Below are 25,555 nucleotides of genomic sequence, written 5' to 3'. Positions count from 1 at the left end.
TAAAGATATATTTTGTTTCATAGTATCTGCAGCACAATAACCTGGATGCCTCCATGCTGCCCTCGATGCCAGCCACGCCAGATGCCGCTCTTTGGAACACTTCAGTGCAATCAACGCCCGGCGTTATTGGAGCGCAAGAGGTGTACAGGTGAGTTGTTCTCTCTAAGTTACTCCCAGCTCAAATTTAACAAAACAAATTTATACAAAACAGAGATCCGCGCCAGCGTCGCCTGGCAGAGAAGCAGCAGCAGCAGCAACAGCAGCGAGCTGGCGATGCAGTGCCCGAGAAGCTGTCCTTCAAGGAGAAGATGAAGATGTTTGCTCTGGAGTCGGGGGAGGATAACACACCCAAGGATAAGCTGAAGATTTCGCGAGCCCAGCGAGATATAGATGCGGTGCACTGAAAATAGAACCAGAGAGAGGGAGATCGTTGCTATATGCTATATGTACATACACAAAAGCTTAAACTTCAATATATTGGGGCCAAGTTGTTACCTTCGTAGCTCTACAAAACACATTATATATTTACCACACAATGGTAGAAACAAACACAAACCTAACGAATTTGCTAAGCAAGGCAATAACCACAATCCATAGTTATCGCGTTCCGGAGTTAATTACCACACACAAAAATGTTAACTGAATTCAATTAGTGAGAATTATCGGTGTTTATTATCATTAGAGTCTATATAGAGCGATGTTTATATTTATACAAAAACCATATATCGAGCCTACACAATGGCAACGAAAGCGGGGCGAGACGAGCCGCATTTGTAAAGCGTTTTAAACATTAACATTAAACACTAATCCTACGGATAAACAATTTGTTACGTCATATTATTGAATACAGAATTAATGGTTAGACAGGCAGTGTAAATGAGCAGAGTTAGTTTAGATATACACACATATATTTACCTGGGAACTATGCGGAACAAGGAACGTGTATGTACTCATATGCTGTATCCATTAGAGAACTTGTAAGCCACAAACAAACAATGTTAAAACCAATGGTCCAATTATTCAATTATTAAAGCTAGACATACATATATATTTACAAAACCCACGAACGAACGAAAAACTAAATATTTAAAAAGTCTTACATATATATTTTTTTTAATTGATGCAAACCCTTTTTGAACATATTTTGAATGCAAGCAGGAACAACTTAAATTTGTTAAATTATTAAGATGCGTAGCAAAAGGCACCAATTTTGAACAGAATTGGCTTATGGCTTTAAAGTAACAAATGGAACACAGACACGCTTATCCATTTATTGGATGCTGTGTACTTGTAAAAACTCTTTGTTATAGCATACAATTTATTCGAAAAACCGACCACAAATTAGCAGAAAATTATTTTTGTGCATTCCAAGTATTTCAAATATAGAACCAAGCTAAAAATATAATTATATATACATATATGTATATATATCAAATCGGAACTAAATTGTATTTATATAAGACGCGATTTATTTTTAATAAACGAAACTATTTTTTAAATAAATATTGAAAGCTAAACAAAAAATAAAATAAACACAAATCTGCAATCTATGTACGAATTAACTTCTGTAAAAAGAAACGCGAAAGTTGTCGTTTAGTTTCACTTTAAGCGCGCCTAGGTTTAAATATTACAATTATATATATTAAACGCAAACAAATTCCGAAAATATTGTGCATATTTATGCAAAATAAAAAGTTCATTAGAAAAAAAATGTAATGTTTGAAATATTTATATTTGTTTGGGCAAAATATTTTGTGCAAAATGAGAAATTTTGTGCTAAACATTTTGGACAAAACTACAAATTTAGGACAAAATTGGGAATTTTCTTACAATAGTTTTGATTTCTGTTTCAATTCGAATGCTTTTATATTTATATGTTTTTAATTTGTTTTTTTTTTTTTTGATCTATTCTTTCCAGAAGTGTAATTTTGCCAAAATTAATAATATAATTTTACTATTATTAAATTTCTTTTTAGAATCAGCTTCTGGTCAAGAACACTTCGAATATCGCGCCCAGCAGCCATTTGAAATGCCTGGGAACAGTCATGCGCAGTGCCCACATGCGGTGGATACTGTTCCCAGGCATCAACAGGTTCAGGAATTGACCTACCTAAATACATTTTTCATGAGGCTGGCAAAATGCAAGTCAAGCGGCTGACAACTTATTATTATTGGCCGCTGCCAGTGCCACTTGCAGGGCGGGCGGCCTTAAAAAATTTAAATCAAAGTTAACGCAGTGCAAATAATTGCGTACAAAGTTAAAGAATGCCTTCAGTGATTTATGCTCGCATTGAAACAAAACGAGCTGGGCTCTGGCGGAACTTTCGCTTTGAATGCTCAAATATTTGGGCCAATTATATGCCAATTTTGTCGGCACCCCAGGAGAACTTGCTACATTACTTCAAATGCCGCTTTGACAGGAATATCCCAACAATTGCCAACTCAGCCACATGCTCAGCAGCCAGCCACTTAAAACGTTGCCTTAGCACCAAGTTTGTCCTGCTTTCCGGTTCCTGCACTTTAATAAAAACGTTTTTCTTGAGTTCTAAGACGTTTTTGTAATGTCAGTCTTGTATAAAATATGATAATTCTTTAAAAAATATGATAACTATTCTTAGAAATATAGAAACACCCATAATTTTATTATAAAGTCTTTACCATTAAGCCCATCAAGTCCTTGAAATACTGAAGATGTAATTATAAGTAACATAAAAAACTAGGTAATTTCGTATCACTTTGTTTGCTAAAGCTTTTGCTGAGTTTAAAAACTTTCAGATTTCTACACAGAATAATTTATTGTCTTTTAAACGATAATTATTCTTGACGGCTGCCAATTATTGCAAGTGTAGCTCCAGTGGCCCGATTTTGGGTCCCCAGGTTTTTGGGGCAACTTCTCACGCATTTTCCTTTTGGCTGCTGCTGCCGAGGCCGGAAAGTTGCAGGCCAAGTTTCATTGCCGCCCAAGCATAGGACGCCCACAACGTAATTTAAAAGTCAACAGGCAAACTTTAACCACTTGCTGCAAACGGGAACCAGGAGTCAGGAGCGGGGCACTCGGGACTGGGCCGGGATTGGGACCTCTTTGCCTGCCGGCAAGGTGAATTGCCAATATAAAGGCGCGGGCGTTTTTAAAGCGCCTCCGAGTGAAATGTATTTCGGCGTCGCGTGCGCGGACCAAATGTATTTTTCAGCAGTTTGCCATGTGAATTATTAAAATGCGCCAATCTCTTTGATATAGCCACAACCGCCGCGGGGATTTGGCCATAATCAGTTCTGGCTGGGCGGCCTGAACTTTAAGAAATTGTTGACAGTTGCTGGCAGGCCTTCGGTTTGCCTGCCGCGGAATTTTTCAATATTCGCCGGGGCTAATCCCCCTCTGCAGATTCCCGATTCCCGTTGCTGTCAATATCCTGCAGCTGGCGGGGATGGAGACCAAGCCGCAGAAGCAACAGGGAAAACTGCAGGAAATATGCGGGAAAACCGCAGAACGAAAAGAAAAATATGAACTGTGGGCAAAAGTTTCAGGATGCGGCTGCTTTGGCAAATAAATCAAAAAGTGATTAGCCCACTCTCCCTAACCGCTCCTCCTTTCTCTGAATCGCAGGACCTCAGACTCGCTCCTTCTCACGCCATCTGTCCAGCTGTAAATTGTCTGTTGAGTGGCCACCGCCCGAGGAGGAGGAGGAGGCTAGGCAGGAGCAGGAGGCGAATACGGTGGCAAGGTGTGCGAGGCCAACTTCTGGCAAAGGGAAATTCAAACTTGGCCATAAAACTTTCGCCACATCTTGGCCACGGTGGCTAAGACTCTTCGCTCTGGTCAGTGGCTGCTTGATAAATGAGCAGCGTAAAGTGCGCGGGCAATCAGAAAAATCGCACAGAATTATAGTTGGCCAGGCCATAAAACAATGGCCAAGGCGAAACAATGGCCAAGACAAAGGCGTCAGCAATTGTAGTTTTTGCATTTCCCTTTCTTGGTTCGGTTTGCCGGCTTAGTGGCCGCCACATCCACCCACTCTGGCTACCGTTTCTCCAGAGTTATGGCAGGTTTTTTTATTTGCATTTTAAAATATACAGATAATTTGGCCGGCAAGAAATGACGAGACGAGTGGGATGGACGAGGGCTGGATTCCATTTAAATGAGCGAGGATTGGGGTTAAAAGCAAAACTTGGTCAAAAGAAGGGGTAAGAGCATTAGGCTGAACTAAGAGCTATCGCAGCTGTAGATGGGCATTAGGAGGGCCATAATGAATGCAAATAGAAATGCGAGCCCCGAACATAAATGCTAATGATGCTGTTATTGATGCAAGGTGTTAGTAATTTGAAGAATATTCAAGAGAATTACAGGACTTTCTCACAAGTAGTATCTATAAATTCAATTAAAATGTATTGAAAATTAAGATTCTAATATATAAATGTAGAAGGGAATTCGAAGCTGCTTACCATACCATCCGATAAAAACAACTCTTACAAACAGGACTTACTTAAGACGCCTTAGGCTTTATTATACGCAAATAACAAATAAATGTTCGTTACTCGGAATTAGATGCTTAGTATAATGCTTAGTGAACTAGACCTAATTGCTAGAGCAAAAGAAAACCATATCAAGTCCTAGAATTTGTATAAAAATTTCTCGTTTATATTCGGAAAGTTGAGCTTAGACTTTAAAAAGTGTCAGCGGAGTAAACAATATCGTCGTGTGAGAGTGAGTGCAATTTACCTAGAAATTAAACTATGTCTTAGACAAAAACACACCGCTCGGATGATGATTTCAGTGCTCTCCATTAAAGGATCTACAGCAGGGCCACTCATGTCTTGTTCAGGGCCACCAGCAGGAAGATTAGCCACTGGTGGAGGCTGCTGTAGCCGTGGCCCAGCCTGTGGAGACCCACAGCTGTTGATTTGATGGCCGAGGCGGAGTATTCTCCTGAAAAGAGACACGAAATGAGATGATTCATAAATTAAAATATTCTTTTTTTATTTCTTTATCAAGCTGAATCTCAAAAAAATTGAATTTACTTACCGCTCAGGACGTGCAATTGCATGGAAACTGCCGCACTGTTTTCCGGCTCGCACGTATAGTTGCCGGAGTGAATCTTGCGCACCAGCGGAATGACCAGCGAACCAATCTGCAAATCGATATTCATGTGAAATCCTCTGATGAATTACAGTCCTAATCCCAAATCACTCACCGTGTTCCGATTGTGCTCGGTGCTACCGAAGATATTCCGGTCGATTTGCGTGTACCATCCGCTTTGGGCACCGCTGGCCTCGTTCTCGGCCGTCACCTGTTGGTCGCCGCGGTACCAAAATATGTACTGGGGAGCCTCTAGTGTGCCGCGCACGATGCAATGCAGCTCCACCTTGCTTCCGGCCTTCACAAAGCGCTGCCGATCGCCGATTAGCTCGGTTCGGGGTGCTGTTGGTGAAATAAAAGGTTAAGGAAATTGTAACAATTATTAAGAGGGAAGTGCCACAGGTTTTGAGGATTACCTAGTACCCAGAAGAAAAGAGCTGATTTTTATTTAAATTTATTGAAATTTGATTGGCTTGAGACTGCTTTTAATATCATTTCATTTGAAAATCCCTCAGGTAAAATTAAAGTCTTAATAAGAAGTAGAAAATATCTTTCAAACTGACAATTTATCATGCAGAATAGTTGTGCCCCTTAAACATTCTCATGAGAAACAGAGCTCCCAGATACCTCGGTAACTAATGGCTTAAATAGCAAGGCTTAGTCAAATTCTTGTTCCGGCCCTTGAAACCCCAAACTAAATACCGTTCGTGACATTTGATTGAAACGCTCGCTAACTATTCGTAAGCTGGCAGGACTCGAGCTGTCCTTATGTAGGAAACTCAACCTCAATGGCCCTTCAAAGTCATAGATACCGGGGCCCCTGACTAAGGCAATTTGTCGGTCGTTTTAGTCGGCTTCACTTACTTATCACAAACAGCTGCACCTTGGCGCTCATTTTGGGCTCCGTTGCCAGTTGGCACTCGTACCAGCCTGCGTCCTCCAGCTTCACGTATTTGATTTGCAGTGTCCAGCTGAGGCTGGTCCCGTTGCCCCTCTCCTGACCTTCGTGGGTGGTGGTATTTCCCGAGGCATCCGAGATAGCCACAGTGGTTGGGAGTGCGGCCCCTGCCCCTGCTCCAGTGCCTCCTCCTACTCCTGCCTTGGCTCCTGATGCAATTGTCGTCGCTGCAGATGACTGAAGCAGCGAGGCGAAGCGGGCATCGTTGATGAAGGTTGTGTGATCCACCGCAATGATATGTTCATCTCGCAAACGCACCCAGGAGAGCGGTTTACCCGAGTGCTGGTTGAGCTAAAGGACGAGAGAGTCGAGATGGGAAGCTTCAGTTAGACGCACAGAGAAAATGAAAGGGAAACTGAATACTCAAAGAAGGGATTTTGTAAGATTTTAAAGAATAAAGTAGTTACTATTATTATTAATATAAATACTAAGAATTATTTTTAAATATTTTAAAAAAGTACTAAGATCTAGTTAACCTTGAGTTCTGTTTTAAAGTTTCAAAATTTAGTAATTCTGACTTCTAAACCTCCCACCCGTTTTTCCTCAATGTAGCCAGTTCACTGGAAGCTTTCAATTACGCCACTCAGCTGGATGGCTCCCCATTGTCCTGGTTTCGCCCTATCTACCTCCCTATGCCTTTGTCATCTTCATACCCATTTCCCTCCCCATCCCACCAATCACCTTGCAGGGCAGATAGGCGTGCTGGCCAGCTTGGACGGTGGCGTTCAGCGGGGGCAGGCTAAGCAGGCGGCGTGGGAGGAGCTCACGCTCCTTGGCCAGCTCCTTCTCGCGCCGCAGTTGCTGGGCCTTTTGCTCGCTGTCGTAGGCGTGAAGGCGAGACTGCTCGCTAGATGGCATCGCCGGGCTGCCGGATCGGGAGATATCCGGATTAGCGGGGGGACTGGGCTCCCGCCCACTGGTATTCCTCCGCAGGTGTGGCAGGTCAGCGGGTATAAAGTCCGGAAACGGTGGCAAATACGTGGGAATCGAGAAGCCCTTTGTCAGCGTCGCAGTGTCCGGCCTGTCGCTCCAAGTGTCCCCCGCCGTGGTCTCCTCGTCCTCCTGCTGTTCCCGCCGGGCCTGGGCCTCGCTCAGCATCAGGACATGAGATCCGGTTGGGCCTGTGGCCACCGTCAATGTGGTTGTCCCCGACGTCGGCGGCGTAATTAGCGAGGCGTTCTCACCCACCGGCGTTGCCGCGGATGCCAGAGCTGCAAAATAGGTCAAGAACGATGAGGAGGACATCAGATAGACGGCTTATGGAAGTGTTTCTGGGCAAATAATAAAGTCCGGCTGTTGACGCATTGACAAGCATATGAAACTGGGCTGTCAGTTGAGAGTTTGGATATAGTTAGTGAGGGGAATACCCTTTTCGATTGGATTATTAATTTTTGAGAGGCACTTGAGTGAAACTTCTTCTTGATTTATTGTTTTTGTTCAGAAAGACAAATGTGTTTATGATATATAGATTCATTACTTTTAATTTGATTTCTAAAATAAAAATATTATTGTAATTCTTACTTTTTGTATTATTTTAGTAACATTCACATTACGTAATCAATTTATCAAAAAATATTTCATTACTAATTTGCCTAGACTTTTGGTTTTTTCACCGTGCTTCTTCCTAATTAGTTTAGGTTTTGTAGATTAGCATGTGGCCCATATCAAAATAAAGGGTAAATTATTTCGCATTTTAAGCAACGAAAAAGCGTTCGTTTATCTCTTGCCATAAAATTGAGAGAATTAGCCAAAGCTTTTTGGTTATTAATTGACAAATTGTGAATTATTTTAGAAAATGTATTTATTCTGCAGCAGCAAATTGCAATTTATGATGGAAATGCAAATTTATTTGCTTAGGGCATTTTGTTCGATTGCATTTCGGGTCAAGTTTTGGCGGAGGGGTTCCTCCTATTGGATTTCCTTGTTTCCGGGACGCAAAACAATATCGCAACTGATGGGGATAATTCCGTGTGAATTTATATTTTGTCACACCAGCTGCTATGGTTTTGACATCAGGGGAATGTCGCAAGAGTGGTAATTACCAAAGAGGGAATTATGAAAAAGTGAATTCAATTTATATATTGGTTTTGTGCTGATATTTAGAGAAATAGAAACGGCTGTCGCTGGCACAGTTATGTTTAAAGTATTCACTCAATAATGTTACGGTAATTTAGAATACATTTATATTTTGAAGTAAGAATAATTTTTCCTGTGTACTTGAGTCCCTTTTCTGACTTCCCATAACTCGAATTTTTAATATTTTAAATGGAGGAGCGAGTTGGAGTTAAGACCATTGTCTTTTAGTTTTATACCAAATTATGTTTTGGCCTAAGATACATTATTAAATGAACATTTTCCCGCCTGAGACTATCCCAGGAAAGACAGCTGTGCCCGGAAAAAGAGCCACTTTGGATGCCTCTTAAAGGAGTAGTCTTTTCAAGATGTGCCACAGACTCGGAACAGACCGGAACGATTACTCAGAGTGGCACTGGCCGTTTGTTATCACTGCCACAGCTGACAGCCCGGTACGCCGGGAGAAATCACTTTGCCTGCGAGTGGAGTTTGTGGCTTTGAACAGCCATAGCTACATATCTCGGGAGCAGCTAAGACGGTGACCTGCAGTCGGGTATCTGCCAGGAATCTGGGTGAGGAGGTTACCTGCCTTCATGGCAGCGGTAGAGCTGCTGTCTTACCATAGCTTAGGCACTCTCTCTATGGCAGTAACAACTTTGTGTATATTTTCCAGGCCCCTCCGGCAGCTGTTTACTAATTTCGCGGTCAGCCTGCTGGTCGGCCTAGGTAAGTTTGTAGTCTGAAAATTCTATTACCTAAAATAAACAACATAATAATTATTCATTTGCTTACTTATGCAGTAGTTATGAAATATTCTTCCCTCCTCAGTTTCAGCTTTATAAAAGACATCTAGTGTTTTAAAATATCTCGTTTCTTGGGGATACAATACTCCTTTATGTGGAAAGGAAATAACTTCGATGATTAAGATCTATGAAACAGACTATTTCTATTCAATATTTCTTAACATATCTGCTTTTTTAGTAATTTCAAGATTGTAGAAAAATCTACTGAAGCTCTAAATCGATAAGTTCAAAATCGCTACTGCTTATTATTCCACTCTTTGGGTGCCTCACTGTAGCCACTTGACTTCTATAGGCGAGTTATAATGAAACTGTGCGAGTGCTGGGGGCTGGTCATTGTGCCCCATTCCTTGCCTGATCCAATCAAGCTCTGAGCTCGCGGCCACATTGCAATTTTATTAGAGCATAAAATCCCGCAGATGGGCCTGAAATTACAGAGTCATGCCGCCCACATTATACATTCAGAGGGGGGCTAAGGACACACACCCGGCTCCTTGTTTCTAAGCCACCCAGTGCCTGTCCCCATCCATCCTCCACCCACAGCCACCTCCCACCATCAGTTGCCTACTTTCGGGCGTCGCCTGGCTGTTCTGCTGTCTCGCCTCGGGCGGCAAATTTACGCGCAGCACAACAAATAACAACTAAGTATTTATTATGTAAATAATATTATGCCAAATGCTCGCACAGAGCGAGCATAGAGTGAGGGAGACAAGGGGCCACACTGTACAACACAGTGGAGTTTCCGCTTAAGTTTCCATTTTTATTAAATTCGCTAAAATAGTTTTCCACTTTCCACTTGCCCCGGCTGCTGCTACAGCTGCAGGCCGTTGCCTCGGCTAAGTAGCTGATGTTGTGGGCCTTAAATAACTTAAACCTGAACTTAAACTTTGCAGCAAACTTCCGTGTAGCATGGACCACTGCATTAATGAGATTCGAGGCAAGTTGTGACTACATTTTTGGACAGAGATGGCAGGGTAAACAAGTAGGAAGGAATAATTGAACCAAAAACTAACACTTGTCAGCAAGAGATTAATTAATTTCATTCTTAAAAATTTTTAAAGATTTTTTCCAGTGTGTTAGATATACTTTTTTTTATACCCTTGCAGGGTATTATAATTTCAGTCAGAAGTTTGCAACGCAGTGAAGGAGACGTTTCCGACCCTATAAAGTATATATATTCTTGATCAGCATCAACAGCCGAGTCGATCTAGCCATGTCCGTCTGTCCGTCCGTCTGTCCGTCTGTCCGTCTGTCCGTCTGTCCGTTTCTACGCAAACTAGTCCCTCAGTTTTAACGCTATCTGAATGAAACTTTGCATATAGTCTTCTATATACTCTCACTGCTATATATGTCGGAACGGGCCGGATCGGACGACTATATCATATAGCTGCCATACAAATGTTCGATATATTTTTAGAAAAAAAATTATAACTTTGTTGTTTTTCAACATTTTGGCACCATTTTTTAGATATGACCATTTTATATTAGTTTTGAATTTTGGTTAAAATTTTATGAAAATCGGACGACTATATCATATAGCTGCCATAGGAACGATCGGGAAATTAATAGAAAAAAATGATATATTCGTTGTTTTTCAACGTATTTTCATCTACTCCGGGATATAAGCTTATTTTATTATTCTAGAATTTTGGTATAAATTTCATAAAAATCGGACAACTATATCATATAGCTGCCATATAAACCGATCGGTAGATGTATACAAAATGTAAAGCTGGGAATGCAAAACTGTAACTGTCAAACTGTAAACATAATAAGTATAGGTAAAATGTAATGAAATAATATCTGCAAGGGTATACAAACTTCGGCGTGCCGAAGTTAGCTTCCTTTCTTGTTTTATTTTAATATCGAATTTGGCGAATATGAGCTGGACAATTACATTATAGGACATATCATTTACCTATATTTTCTAATAACGTTGTATTATGTAGGTATTGTTTGGGGACAACAGGTACATATTTTTGTGTCTTGTAACTTTTCCACACTGAATAAAGGTGCACAGGAAGGGATATCCCATGGAGTTGCATGCCAAAACGTTGACCGCAATGCATTTATGTACAAAGTTCCTACTGTGTTAATGCCTGTTAAATACTGTTCTTAATTCCCCAGTGGTTCCATTGTTCGGTTATTAGCACCAGATTTTAATGGGCTCAAAGTATCAGAGTCCCCGAATGGCCACAGGCTTAGAGTTCCTCAGAAATGAGGTTGCCTCCTAATGAAGAGCTAGGAAATGCTCAGTCAAGTGAAACGGACTATTAGTAAAATAGTATTTAAATGAAGCATAAACATATATTATAGAGAAATTATGTAGTATATGGAATGCACTATTGACAATAATAATAATCAGCCATAATCCCCTACAGGGTATCGAACACTTCAGATCGGGCCTACAGTAATTGGACTCCAACAGCTTTAAACTTTATTTGCTCGTTAAATTTTCAATTGTTTTCCATGCTGCCAGGCCAGCCAGCCACCATATCTATGTAATTAAAAACTATTTGCACACAAAAGTTTATAAAAACACAAACCAACAACAACTACAAGTGCGGCAAATGAGAGACCCACAGCAAAGTTGTTGTGCGGTAATTAGTGTAACTGTTCAGTTAACCACATAAACTGATTTCGGTTTCGGGGATTTTTGCCATGGCCTCGGTCGTCACACATTTTGGCCAAATACCATAATTGAAAACATTTAAAGGGCCTTGAATTATTACTTTGTTAATGTTATTGTTTGCTGTCGCATTGCCAGAGCAATAAATTTAAAATTTCTACTCAAACGGTTGAGCAATGATTGGTGCAAACTTTCTGGGCTGGGGATACGGAATATAGAGCGTGCACGGAACATGGAAGGTCCTCCCTCGCCTCGCCCTTTGAAGCGGCAGCAGCTATAACATAATAATTCAAAGGGGGTGGGATTTTTGGGTATGGGTGTGAGGCTGCTCCTGCCTGGTGCCTGCTGCCTGCTGCTGGAAACTTTATCTTTGTCGTGGGTTCTGTCAGGGAATTTCGCGTGAATTTCGTATTCATTCGAGTGCAAAGTTGAAAAAGGCCAAACCCAGTTCAGTCCGAGGGGGTTCGTGTCTAATCGGACTGCCGCCATGAGATGATGCATGGATTATATCGTTTGGAAACAGAACAACCATTGCGACACTGCAGGAATTAAAACCAAATGTTGCGGGGCTTAACGTTTCGGGGATTATGTTTGAACGTTTAATACCAGTTTGCAGTAATTTCATTAGAAATATGGCCAGGCGCCTAAATCTAATGCTTGTTTCAAGGATCAAATAGTGCAAATAATTAAAATAAATTTAATTAACATATTTCATTTGAAAGTCAAGGTAATTATAAAATAACACATATAAAACCTACTTCTTTCAGGCCTTCCAGAATCATTATAAACCTTTTTTTCCAGCTTGACTTTGCAATCTCTATAACTATTTTATCGCCAACTAATTTGACAGAATGTTTCCATAGCATCTGGGAGAGGAAAAAGTAATATTCTCAGGTATTAACTAAACGAATGCCACACGCCATCCTTCCACCGTTAATACAATTTACGATCTTTGCTTTGCGCCATCACTTGTCCCACCTTTCCACCCAATCGTCCACCTCCCTTCCAGGTAACACCCAATTACAACTGGTTAGCATTGCTTTTGGGATTGGTTAACCCGATTAGCTGGAGCACTGCTGCCCTGGATCCCATTAAGTTGGCTCGAACATATAAAGTTTGGGGGAAAACGGCAGGGCCGTGGGGAGAAAATCTGAGCCACGTGCGGGGGTGGAGAGCTGGCCTAATTAAGCGCCGTTCTGGACAGGCCAACAGGCAAGTTAAATACACACACACACAGAACCATTTAATTTGTTTGCGCGATTTCTTTTATTATTAATTACATGCGGTACACATAAATTTCACTTCACTCCTCGTTTTTGGCAACTTTTTCGTTATTTATGTGGTCTCTGATAAACAAAAAAAGTCAGCCAACTGGAAAAATGGCGATCCCAAAGCAAATATGGTGCTTACATGCCGAAAGCTTTTCGAGGTTAGATTTGGTACGATGTACACTCGAGTTCCGGACGGGATAACCGCCCCCACAAAGTGAAGTGAGAGCATCTGTAGAGAAGGTACATATTTTACATGGGATTCGTATTCATTATTTTTGTGCGTATGCAAAAATGTTGTATTTTACGGTTGCTGAAACTTGAGTGTTTTCCAAGACTTCACTTGCGAGATTCATTTACAAACAAGAGTGCAGATTGAAAGCATGTACATAATACCTCAACATTTAATTAGAGTCTTAAAAGTCTTAAAAGCGAACACTGAATAAAGAAAATGGAAACTTTTACACATTTTCTTGGTTTTTAAAAATCAATGTAGATTGTGCTAGCTGAGATAAATTGTTGTTTAAGCACATAATATAAGTATTAACTAATACAAAACACAAAAAAAACAATTCATTTGGTACAAACATAATATCCAAACTGTTGCGATTTTAGTAAAGCTGTCATTTATTTCATTTCTTTAGTAATACTAATATAACTCCTTGAGCAGATCTGCAGCAACCGGAATACTTTCCACTGGCAGCTGGACATTGGGTAGATGGTCAATCGGGCGGCCAAACTCCATGGTGATCGTACCCGGTGGCTGCTTCCAAGTCTCTGACTGCGGCGGTTCCACTTCTCTCACTTGGATCCAAGGCTTCGAGGCCGCCAGCTCCTCCTTTTCCAACTTGGTGTACTCCGATCGCAGTCGCGTGGACTGGCTGAATTGGAAGTGAAGAGGTTTCGGCCCGAGTCGCCGCATACTGAGTCCTATTAGCTTCCGTATGAGTGGGCCAGTCCACTGAACCTGGCACTCGAACAGCTCCAGGTGCCTTAACATTTGCTGGGTGGCCAGGAAACCGTAAACCTTGTTCAGGGTGCATCTTCGGAAGCTGAGTTTTTGACAGATGAGGGGAAGAGGACAGCCGACTCCGTCGTCTACCTTGCAGTTGCTCAGCCTTAGTTCCCTTAGAGCCGTGCACTGGGTCAGTTCCAGCTTGGAGACGATCAGAGGACCCACGAGCCAAGTCCCGTCGAAGGTGAGACGTTCCAGAGCAAACCGCTTGGCCTTGATGATGGCAAGGACCGTGGGCAGCCAGGCCGATTCCGCCCAGAGCCTTTTGGATTCCAGTGAGAGATGCCTAAGGTTCGCCAGATGTCCGATGGCCAGTGGAGTCTTAACTTGGAATGGCAGTAGGAGATCCTTTATTAGCTTGCAGAGTCTGATATTTTCCATGTCGTACACACTTTTGAAATCGCTTGTGTGGCATATCATAAAGTGCTCCAGCTGGGGGCACTTCTGGAGCAGGCCATCCAGCGTCGCCTGTGAGGCATTAACCAGGGAAAGGATGCGTACTTTTTTCAGGACTGGGATGTAACCTTGGATGGAGCAGAAGACGTGCAATATCTCCAGATTGGGCAGCACCTCGCCCAGCAGCTCGATGTCCTCTGCTGCTGCATTCCTACCATCCTCTTCGCCCAAAAGCACACAGTACCGGGTGCTGACCAAGTGGGAAACGTCCATCTGCTGGCAAATGGCATGAAGCTTGGGTATGGAGCTCACTGGGAGACGCAGACCCTTTAGCTTCTGGCTTAGCATCGGGATCACTCGGCGCAGCTCCGCCTCTGCCATGCGGTCCAGCATGGGGATGAAGTGAAACCTCTCCAGGCAGCTGATAAGGTGATTGAAGACGTCGTTGCCATCCGGTGCAAATCTCAGGCAAAGCTGAAGTGTGTGATAGAACTGATCCAGGGAGCTGTTGGTGCTAACTACTATTTTGGCGGTTTCTGGCCTTTGTTGATGGATTTGGTAAGTAGCTAACATGATGACCAATAAGTATTCCTACAAGATCGCAACGTAAATTGTACTGTACTGTACTTGTTCCTTAGCGTGATGAGCTTCTGAAGCTTCTCCAACCCTGCAGGGCTACCGAGCTAGCATTGAGGTTAAGTTCCGTCCAGAGCTTGTTTTATGGCATATGCCATTTTCTTTAGTTAAGTTCTTAGAAGAGACTTATTTCATGTTTTCCAGATCTTAAATTATTCTTTTATAAGAATGTTTAGTTATATTATCTACCATATAATCTCCGATGATTTTTAAAAAGAATATATGTAGGTTAACTTGAACTAGTTCCAATTCAAAGCCGATAACCGAACCAACGCGCATTTTTCGGATTTTATGTCCGGTGATAAGAAATATGGGTAATATCCCTTTAAAATATTCAAATATTTCCTGTCTATTTTAAGGTTACTTTGATATTATTTGGTGAAGGAGTCATTTCCGACCCTATAAAGCACATATATTCTTGATCAGCATGAACAGGCGCTTTATTCTGGTCATGTTGGAGACAAATAAAAAAAATTCCAAAATTTTTTCAAAAATTTGATAAGGGGTTACATCGTTAAAATCACCGAAAATCGGCAAAAATTTTGATATCTTAAAAAATTAAATTTAGTATGCAGATTTAATAACCTATTAAAAACTAACATAGAACATCTTTCCGATTTAAAATTAATGCATTTTTGTCTTAGTTATGATAGATTCCTATTGCAAGAGTATATAAATTTCGGCTTACCGCAGTAAGTTCTCTTCTAATTTTATTTTCGTTGCTACATAAATAAGAGGTATATAATTAAGTAATTAATTTAGAAAGGAAGACATACTAAGCGAGCAGTCGATCTTCAGCAAACCACAAGTGATTTGTTGTAAAGTTTTAAGGATCGCTGAGCGACCGTCTGGGACGTCTTGCTAGTGGCTCCCAAAATATCACAACGGGAAGAGTAGCGGGAGTATAAAGAAGCCACTATCTCCAGTTTCAGTTTTCTTAGTTGACCAAGTCGTTTCTTGGAGACATGAACTCCAGATGTCCACAGATTCCTCAAAACCAAGCATCTTGCCGGGCAGCAACTGAATACTTAATTTCGCGTTACATTAGAAATAAATATGGGGGATATGGTACCAAAGAGACTTGTCAATTTTTCGCGAATGAAATTGTATTATTTTTCTGTCAACTGTCAACGAACTGTGTTTTTTTTTTTTTTGACCTGTGATGCTTTCGACACTTTTGTTAGCTCGAGAAAGTGGAACTTAGCGATGACGCTGAGGGCGTACCTGATGGACGGTCTGAAAGTGGCGGCCATAATGGCACTGAGCGACACCACGGCCCAGCTGACCGTAGAGAAGGTACCACTTCATAAGTGGAATACCGCCCGAACGCTAAGGTTTGGAGCTCTGGGCCTCGTGTTCGCAGCACCGGTGTTGCGGAGCTGGTACTTTTTCCTGGACAGCAAGGTGCCCAAGGAGCTGCCGATGGTGCAGCGAGCCATTCGCAAGACGCTGCTGGACCAGGTCGTCTTTGCGCCGCCCTATGCCTTGGTCATGTCCTGCCTAGTGCCGATGGTCAACGGCGAGTCTGTGGAGGATATCAAACGGCGCCTCAGGGACAGCTACTTCACCATTCTCGGGCTCAGTTGCATGATCTGGCCGTTTGCCCAGTTTTATAATTTCACCCATGTCCCGATCGCCTACCAAGCCATCTATGTTCAGGCAGTGGCGCTTCTCTGGAATTGCTACGTATCCGTGGTGCTCAACAAGAAACCGCGATAGCAGCTTGAACAAGCGATAAGTTGGTCCCTTTCGTCTGTAATTAAAAATGTCAATTCCAGTTCGATTGAAATTGTCAAAGTATTCCGACTTGTTTTGTGTCCAATCTTTTCCATATGCCTGTGTAATGCCGGTGGATCGCCAGTTTATAGTAATGGTTGTTTCCTTACGTGTCGCTTAGCAGTATACGTACGTCATTTGTTCAGATTCTAATCGGTGTTGATTTATTATTAAGTTTTAAGGTTTCTGCTGTCGGCTGCCCTGGAGCCAGTGTCCGTTAAAGATAAAATGCCATTTCTCTGCCCGATTTCTTTCATTAAATTTTGGAAAAAAAAGCAAAAAAGGGAGGAGGAAGAAGCTCTGGCTTTTTACGCTCGCCTGACCTAATGTCATTTTAATTTCCATGTATGTATTCACGCCCGAGGCGCCTCCCACCCAGATAACCCCTTCTTTCAGTAGGGAGCCAGAGTCAAAAGTGTCACTGGCTTTTGTGGGTAGTCTGACAGTTGAAAAATGAAACGCCGGCCCGACCATGATGTGGCCACAAAAACTGGCTCCATGTGAGATTCCTGCCCTTCATCCGCTTTCGGTTTCCTTGGCGCCTCGGGGGCCGTGGATCCGCCCGTATTTATGTGACGAAATTAAGCCGAAGAGAGGGTGTTTTCGGTGGTACAGAAGGGACGATGGCCAAAAGCATTCGGCCAGAAGCCGCACATGCTTGTCGCATGTTTAAGCGCATTAATTAGAGGGCATAACTTGTCATTTATTGGTTCATAGCATTCAGCAAATATTAGCAATTCCCCCGTTCCAAGCTGAACACATGCATAATCGAACAGTTCAAATTGTTGTCACACACACTCGGGGGATAAAAGGAAACGGGTGCACAGCGAGAAAGGGCCATGGAAAAGATATAGAAGCTACTGAATTGATTAGGAAAACAAATGGAATATTGGAAATTAATTTTTTGTATAACGTTTTTATGTATTTATATACATTATTTCTTTTAAACTATTAAAAGTGATTTTTTTTTTGTATTCTAGTCTATAGAAATGAGCTCAAACTAAATCCAAAGGACTCTTTTTACAAACATTTAAAACAAAAAATCTAAATTTTAATATATCTGACTGGTTATCATTATGAAACTGAAGAATAACACCCTTGCTTTTCATGATTTTTATCTGTGTAGGGCCTGCTGTGGCAGGGGGAAAAACACGGCAAGCTTAGGCCAATGACGCCGGCCGGGGGTTCCCGACTACGGTGAGGCATTTCCCATTGTTGCGAGAGAAATTCACAAGCCGCAACCATTTGCATTCCCTTTCCCAGGTCCCCCTGCCTGCTCGCATTTTTATTCCGCAAAGGAACTCCTCACATGGCCGGAGGCTGTTTGGCAAAACGAGAAGAAAAGTAAAAATGGAATCATAAATTCCAGCTCCTGCATTCCCCTCGTGGGCCTCCCTGCCCCCGCATCCAGCTTCCGACCTACATCAGCAGCCGTCGCACATTTTATCAATGGTTGCACGTTTGCGTGTGGTTACCCTTTAGCTCCGAGTGGTCACATTGATTCCACCATGGTCTTGGTACTCAATGGTAACCCGATAGCAACTGATTTCTGACAAGGGTTCATGATGGATTGATGACAGCATACTGATTAGGCAGTGGGGCGGTAAATCTAACATTTCAAAGCGAGTGGATCAATAAGTAATATATTTTAAAGGATTTAGGATTTTAAAGAAATTATTTTTACATAATAAATACATTTAATTTTGGTTTTACTAGTTTCAGAGCTTATATTAATAAAAACTTGTATTTGAAAATGTTTTGAAGTTCCTTTACCCTACGGAATAGCAAGTGTTTTTGGCTTAATATACTTCAGAAATTTGTTACTAATTAAAACAGTTTCTAATTGTTATTTGCAAGCTTTAAAGGGAATTGATTTGAATAGAATTTCTGGCAAAGTTTTGACAAAAATCAAATACCTGATGTTCCCCCTTTATTTATAATTAAAGTAAGTTTTTCGAACATGGAATGCCTGAAGTTCTAAATAGTTTACTAATTTGGTACAAGTCTTGTTAGCAATCAATCCAGCACTGCACAGACAATGCTATTATAGCCTTAAACACCTTGCTTGCAATAGTTTTTTAATTTATCAAATTTCTTGAAATAAATTCGAATGCCTTTTGCATAAGTAAACCTCATTAAAATCGATGGAAGAAAACTTAATGAACTCCCCTGCGCTCCACTCCTCAGGGCATTCAATTGTCGCATATCGATCTATTTTGCTTGTTACAACCGAGCCTTATTCCTTGTTTTATTTTCCTTTTTTTTTTTGTTGTTGTTGTTTGAGGCAAATGGCGACGCGCCGTGTCGCTCACTTAAGCGTTCAACGTTCGACGACAGTGGGACGACTTGGACTTTTTGTGGCATTCTGCTCGCGCACACAACAATTACAGGGCTTAAGTGCGGAGGGCGATGGGTGGGCGTGGCGCAGGGACGAGCCCATTTAGCACTCGACTGGCTTCGATTGCTTTAAAGCCGTTTTCTCCCACCCGCAGGACTTTGATGGTCTTTTGCCTGCGTGTCTCCTGATTGACGATTGTTGTCTTTCTGCCGTTGTTATTGCTCATAATTTACACACATGAATAAACAAATACATAACAATATCCAGGCGAGGTTAGGCCCAATATCGATGGCGGTTGCTCATTACGCACTTGATGCGAAAACGTGGCCCAAACGTCCGCATGTGGGTTCATTAAGGAGCGAATATATGTACTCGTCCAGGGCTCTATTCAGTGTTTGAGTGAATTTAGCATTTATTTTGACTAATTGAAGAGTGTGAAAACGGATATTCTTATCGAAACCAGTGTCATTCATTTCTGGGAACTGCAATTGTCACAGGGTACCTTAAAGCTATCGATTTTCAGAGTGGTTTTTGCTATTAATTGAAATTCATTGAATTCATTATGAATTTAGTTTAAATACAGAAGACTTCAGTCCTTTTTGGCCATGAAATCTATATCCCTTTCCTTGGCACAGGTTACTCAAAGCAATAGATTTTCAGAGTAGTTTTAGCAATTAATTGAAATTCATTGGAAATTATTTGAATTTAGTTTAAATACAGAGGACTTCAGTTCTGTTTTGCCATGAAATCTATATCCTTTTCCATGAAGTTCCTTCAATTTACACAATTTATAGTTTACCATATATAGTTTTATTTAAGTGTGATATATTAATAAGGAAAGCCTTCCACTTGACTTTGTTTTTAGATTTTAAAAGATTTTACTTTACAAAAAAGGAAAAGAGTGATATTGAGGGAATCCATCTTTTTTTTTTTTGCTTTTTAAGACACTTTTCGGTTAATTATAGACTCATTTTTTCTGTCTAGACATATTATGTATCTAGTATACATAATTATTCATATACCAATTTTTTGCGGTATTCTGAAAAAGGGTCTCTGTTATCCAAACATATTGGTTGCCTGGGAAAACTTATGCTTGGCCATTTCGACAATCCAGAGTGAATTAATTACGTCCCCTAGCTATTTATTAGTCTGGAGTACCGCCTCGCCTCCAAATTGAGAAAGTATACTTGGAATTTATTAAAGCGAGTACAGGGTTCGGGTATTATTTTGTGATTCCTGAGCTAGAGCGTGAAATTTATGGTCTCTCAACGAATTCGGCTAATGGCTGTATTAGCGACGCCAACTCTTTGGCTCCACTTAGCGCAGTTATTTAATTAAAGCCCTGCCTCGAACCTCTGGACCCCGCCCACCGCCCTAGCCCTGCTTTGGCCGGGCTTTTGCCACTCCGACATTTATATGTTTTGGCCATAAATAAATTAAACGTGACATTTGACCGCCATTTGTCTTGGGAGCCGTTCTATGGTAAATACTTGTATCTCTTATATAAAACATAGTTGTGTCGCTGGATCTTCTGCTGTTTTGTATGCGGTCCATTGTCCTGGCATAATTAACAGAGATGGACATGGGCGTGTCCCTTCCTTTTGACCTTGGCCAGTGCGCTGATTGATGGCTTAAGTGTTATTTGAGTGTCTACTTATTTCTGTTCTCGCTCTGTCCCATTGTTTTTCACCGAATTTTCCCCCATGTTCCGCCCCTTTGCTTTGCTGCTGTGTCTGTGGTCCTGCGCGTTTTTGCTGGTGCCCAATTTAATTATATCACATATGAGTGCGGAAATCTGGTTGGGGGTCATGTGTTGTTAATGATATTGCCTGGGAACTACTGTTCAACTGAGATTGATTAGATCTGGCAGCAGCAGCAGTAGCAGCTGAGAGATTAGCACAAAAACGAGATGATAAATATTAGATAGCAATTATTCAGCCGCAGTACTCCGAGGTGAGCTTTAAGCGGCTTTAAAGGCGAAAGTGAAGTCAAAGAGAAAGTTGAGTCCGCAAATATTTGTCCCAAATACAGTGCCTAAATAAATAAGAGGTCTTGGAATTTTTGGGGATTACCATAAAAGTTAAATCAATTTAACGCAAAGTGTTCACTGATGCCGAAATGGAAATCCCTCTTATAATTTATTCAATCTTCGCTCGGGGCTCAGAAATGAAGGGAAAAGTGTGCAATTATACCGAACCATCAATTAGGCAATTTGATGATAGCAATATGCAGAAGTACAGCTCGGACTGATTGTAATTTCACAGAGGGGAGATCTCCCACATCACGCATACGACCTGTTGAACAGCCAGGGACGTCGACTCACCCCACTCGCACGCACAAAATTTAATCAACTCGAGATTCAGAAACAGAGGCGGTTGCCAGGGCGCCGCTCCAATTAGGCCAGGCTAGAAAGTATGCCAGGTATTTTCATAAACTAGTCGAAAAACGAAGGGAAATATCAAGCCGAGACGGAGTCAGAGTTTGAGTTGGAGCTGGAGCATTCACACGCTGCGTATGCGTAATGAGTTTCTGGCAGCCCAACATGGGAGATTTCCTCTGATTTCGGGTGACAGGTGAGCGACATTCACATGCTGTGTAGGTGCGCGTGTGTGCTCTCGACTAAATGAAAATTTGCACTGCACGATTAAATTAACTCGACAAGCTTATAAAAATCGTGCCAACGAGTTGCCAACGACAATGCAGCCAAGCAAATCTCATCATGTAAATTAAATTTGGCAAACGCTTCACTCGACACTTGCACAAAAATGTGCGAAATTGAATTAACTATGCATGCAAAAACAAAAGCTTAGCAGGGCACATGGAAGAAACACGGAACACGAGACCGGGTCCCCGGCACCGCACAGCACGGAAGAGCCCCGAACACGTAGCCAAAAGTTGGACAGTGGGGCAGGGATTTGGATTCGGGCTCTCATGGTAAACACAAGGTCTCTGGGGCGTTCCTGGAAGCGATTTTCCGGCGGACTCGAATGCCAAGGGGATCAAGAGATTGCCGGGTAGTTGGTTACGCGATTGCTCGGCTTATGGTGGGTAGTCCACAGCGGGTAGCTCTCCGATAGGGATTTCTAGAAGGGTTAACCTGGCTCATGCAGTTGTGATTAATATGCAAACTCAAGTGATATATACTTAAGTTTGAATATTTTGGGAAAAAAAGGCCAAGTATTAAGGTTGTGATTAATAACACGGAAGTGTGGTTAACAATATCTGAGGAATATATTTTGAATGCCTTTACAATACACATCATAGATTCTACTCTCTTCTTATTACAAAATTAAATAGAATAAATATAAATGCAACAGAGAAATGCCACGCTTTAAGAAATAAAACAAATCTTTAAAGAATATTTCTTGTTTAAATCTTCAAAGAATTTTGGTTTATTATTTATTTCTTTATTGCAAGAATAGCAAGTATCTGCTATCATAACCGATATTAGTTCTTGTAATAAAATTCTGTTTAATATTCAAGAACTTTAAACTCTTTTACGTTTTTATATGTTTCATTTTCTAACTTAGTTTTCCAAGTTTCACATTTTAAGTTTACTCACAAAATAATGAATAAAAGTGTTTTTAATTCGATTAGGAATATGCAATGACACACTTTTATTCCCCAATTTATTCGCCAGCGAATTTGGCGAATTTGTGGTGAAATTGTTGGGGAGAAATGTGCGAGGGATACTCTCGTTTCAGCCAAAGTAAAAGAAGTTTACACTTACGCGCTCGCATGCCACGAAAGCTGACAGCTGCCAGAAATGCCAACAGTATGCTGGCAGTTCCCGGATTCCTTCCAGCCAGCAGTCCTGTCCCCCGTCCTGCTCCTTCGCTGCCGCCTGCTCCTCCTCGTTCTCTTTCCCGCCAGGACATCTTGCTGGGCGAGGGCATCTGTCGGTTGTCGCACCTTGGCGGGAACTTGGATTGGTTCTGGGATTTCCTTTCGGCTTTCGTATTTATTTATTTCGCAGCTAGTTAATCCAAGTTTCGCCAGCTCGAGTAGCATGTCATTTTGCTGTTTGTTCTCGCTGCGTTATTTAATTATTTGCACTGCTTTTATGAAGTCTTCTCGGTTGAATTTGCATACCGCACTGGCCCCTAGAGGGGATTCTATGTAGTTGCACGAACGTGACTTTTAGTCTGCAGTTTTGTTTTTATTTCGCCGAGTCGGGCCAGACCGCAGAGAACATATAGTATGCTTTAACTTATTTCTTGCTTTATTTGGCAAAGCCAACCGCAGCAGGCAGCCAGGCTGGAGAGGCGAAAATACAAGTTTGGTCCGAGGAAAACGGAAAACCACCAAGGATTCGCTGCTGTTAGCATTCTATTTATGTGATAAATGGATATTTATCCGGCTCTGCCTTCGGGCATAAGTTTTGGCTGGCTTGATTATAAGTCAATAAATTAATGAATTGCATAGCCCCATTGCTCCTCCGATTCCACTCTCCATTAGTTTCACTTCCTCCGCTTCTGCTGAGCTCGGCAACTTTTTAATGGCTTTCTCGTTATTTTTTGTGGGCCAGAAACTCGTCCTCCTCCGGCTCATAGCTGGCAAATCGAAGTCCCCAAATGGCAAAATAAAAATCTAAAAATCTGAAATCCAAATGCATTATTGCACTCTCTAATCTGGCCCGATTAGCAAGAGTTTGCTTGGCCAGCGTGTAATTAGGGGAGCCAAGCAACAAATTGATATTTATTTTGGAAGGGAGAAGTCCGGTCCATTAGCTCGAAAGGCTTTTCTAATTTACTCACAGACAGCCGGAGTTGACTGCCAAAGAAGAGTAATTATGTGCCTAAATAGAGTGTCTAATCTTGTCCTGGGCTAACTTGAGGGGCAAGTTTACCCATATTTGTGGCCATTTGGTCAGTAAAGCTACTTGCTCTACTTTAATATTTCTGTATGACAACTGAGCTTTTGGTTGGTTAATAAACATACAAGAGATTTTAGAAATTGATGAGTAATATTAAAATTTAATCTTAAATAAATAGATCTGTTTAGTTTAAAGACATGCCCACGCCTAAGCCTAAGTGATTTATGGAGCAAACAAATCATAACGATTTTATTATCCAGCAGACAACCGAGTCTCTATTTCAGTTTTGGCTTCTTTAATCTCTCTGCTACACTTTTTGGTGACAGTCTGAACAAATTCGTGTGAAATGCTCAGTCTGCCATTTAATGTGGACTAAAACCGTTCTCATCTCCTATTGTCCTCGGCATCCTCTTTTTTTTTTTGCTTGACACTCAAGTATAACTGAATTCCCCGAGCAGCACTTGACAGCGGTTGATACTTCATTTCTGTCGAATTCTCCTCATTTATTCAACGATTTTGCACTGTCGGGATATATGATATTTTTGCAGAATTACTTGGCGTTGCCAAGCGCAAAATCCTTTGGCCCGTTCTTTTTTAGAACTGCTATCCGATATCTTGGCCAAGTCTGGCACCTGTTTCAACACCTTTATTGATTTGCCAGTATCATTGTCAGCTTTTTCCCTTTTCCCAGCTTTCCACGGCCTGTTCTTCGCCTAATGACACCAAAGACTTGGGAGGATTGCCGTCTTTGCACATTAATGAGTTTTAAAATCTATGGCAGAGCACGATTTGCAAATCGTGCTTACGGGAAGGTGTCCCGGATAGGTCGCGAAAGCCGGCTGCCTCTAATCAGATTATATTTCCATATATTACATCATATGCTCATCAATATAATCGAATTGAAATACATGGGGGCCAAACAATAGCACGTGCCACCTGCGGGAAAAGGGAGGACATGATTGCAGGAATGGGGGTTGGAGTGGGGGTGGAGGTGGAGGTGGAGGGCTGGGCTAGGTCACATCGCATCTTTCACTCCATTCACATCAGTCAAATCCTTCACGTTCTTTTTCGCTTTTTTTCCGTGGATAGACGACGACGCAATCAACGTTTGACGGCGTTTGACTTTCGATCCTTGCCAGCCTGGCTGCCTCCTTTCGGAGCCCTGCCTTTGTATCTGTATCCGTTCTAATGCGCAGCAATTTAAAATGTGATTTTCCTTGATTTATAAAAGACACATTGCACTCACTCGCACAATCACATCCCGACCGAGAAGGGGGGCTACAAATGGGGTTTCTTACACTTCACTCCACTTTAGACTTTACTTATTCGGGCGGCGGACACGCCCACATCCGGTTTGGCACACATTCGCGTAAACAAAGGCCGGTCGCCAGATGATGAACCAGGATCTCTCAGTCTGGTTCGGAGCCCAAAACTGAGTTTGAGTCTGAGTCCGAGTCTGGGTCCTTCAAGAGCATTTAACACTAGTAATCCATGTGAGCCCGCGAAACGTTTCAAACTCAAGCCTCGTTTTTGGCTTTTCCTCGAAATGTCGACCAATTTTTCCCGCTCGACGTCCGCCGCTGAACCATGCAAATTTCTAACTGAATCGCTTCGTCCGGAGTTCGGAGCATTTCCCATTTCGCAATTCGCAGGTTCCGATTCTGATGTTTAACTTCTGCCACTTGTACCCCTTCTTTTTCCCGAGGTTTCATCTCCATTTCATTCGCAGCAGCATCCCTTTGCGTTCTGATCCTGATTCCTTGGACCACTTCCCCT

At 41.8% G+C, this 25,555-nt stretch overlaps 3 protein-coding genes across 8 annotated transcripts in view; 1 reads left to right on the top strand and 2 right to left on the bottom strand.

The window, feature by feature from the left end:
* cno (adherens junction formation factor afadin) overlaps positions 1-1,682 on the top strand; it is a 57,160-nt gene extending 55,478 nt beyond the window's left edge. For all 6 annotated transcript variants that reach the window (XM_070286210.1, XM_017175649.2, XM_070286209.1 and 3 more), the window contains 2 exons: positions 24-148; positions 212-1,682. In XM_070286210.1, the coding sequence (XP_070142311.1) occupies positions 24-148; positions 212-404 (318 nt within the window). In that variant the 3' untranslated portion in view covers positions 405-1,682. The remainder of the gene's footprint in view (positions 1-23; positions 149-211) is intronic.
* Positions 1,683-4,476: 2,794 nt separating this feature from the next.
* Positions 4,477-22,987, bottom strand: dpr16 (defective proboscis extension response 16). Its single transcript, XM_017175739.3, has 6 exons — positions 22,694-22,987; positions 6,714-7,243; positions 5,939-6,323; positions 5,190-5,416; positions 5,021-5,126; positions 4,477-4,924 (listed from the first exon to the last, which is right to left on the bottom strand). Exons 1-6 carry the CDS (start codon positions 22,857-22,859, stop codon positions 4,806-4,808), a joined length of 1,533 nt encoding a protein of 510 aa, XP_017031228.1. The 5' UTR covers positions 22,860-22,987; the 3' UTR covers positions 4,477-4,805.
* Positions 13,429-14,996, bottom strand: LOC108080836 (uncharacterized). The gene has a single exon (XM_017175740.2). It carries the CDS (start codon positions 14,784-14,786, stop codon positions 13,452-13,454), a length of 1,335 nt encoding a protein of 444 aa, XP_017031229.1. The 5' UTR covers positions 14,787-14,996; the 3' UTR covers positions 13,429-13,451.
* Positions 22,988-25,555: the final 2,568 nt, after the last annotated feature.

This window comes from Drosophila kikkawai, chromosome 3R, assembly GCF_030179895.1.
Source record: "Drosophila kikkawai strain 14028-0561.14 chromosome 3R, DkikHiC1v2, whole genome shotgun sequence".
Lineage (NCBI taxonomy): Eukaryota > Metazoa > Arthropoda > Insecta > Diptera > Drosophilidae > Drosophila > Drosophila kikkawai.
The sequence above is the reverse complement of the archived record's forward strand: the minus strand, read 5'-3'. Positions and strand labels throughout refer to the sequence as shown.

Coding starts and splice junctions, on each gene's coding strand:
- dpr16 (XM_017175739.3), bottom strand. CDS start 22,859: ATGCCCTCGCCCAGCAAGATGTCCTGGCGGGAAAGAGAACGAGGAGGA. Junction 7,244..22,693: donor CTTTCGTGGCATGCGAGCGC/GTAAGTGTAAAC, acceptor CCTATTTTGCAG/CTCTGGCATCCGCGGCAACG. Junction 4,925..5,020: donor GCAATTGCACGTCCTGAGCG/GTAAGTAAATTC, acceptor GTCTCTTTTCAG/GAGAATACTCCGCCTCGGCC.
- LOC108080836 (XM_017175740.2), bottom strand. CDS start 14,786: ATGTTAGCTACTTACCAAATCCATCAACAAAGGCCAGAAACCGCCAAA.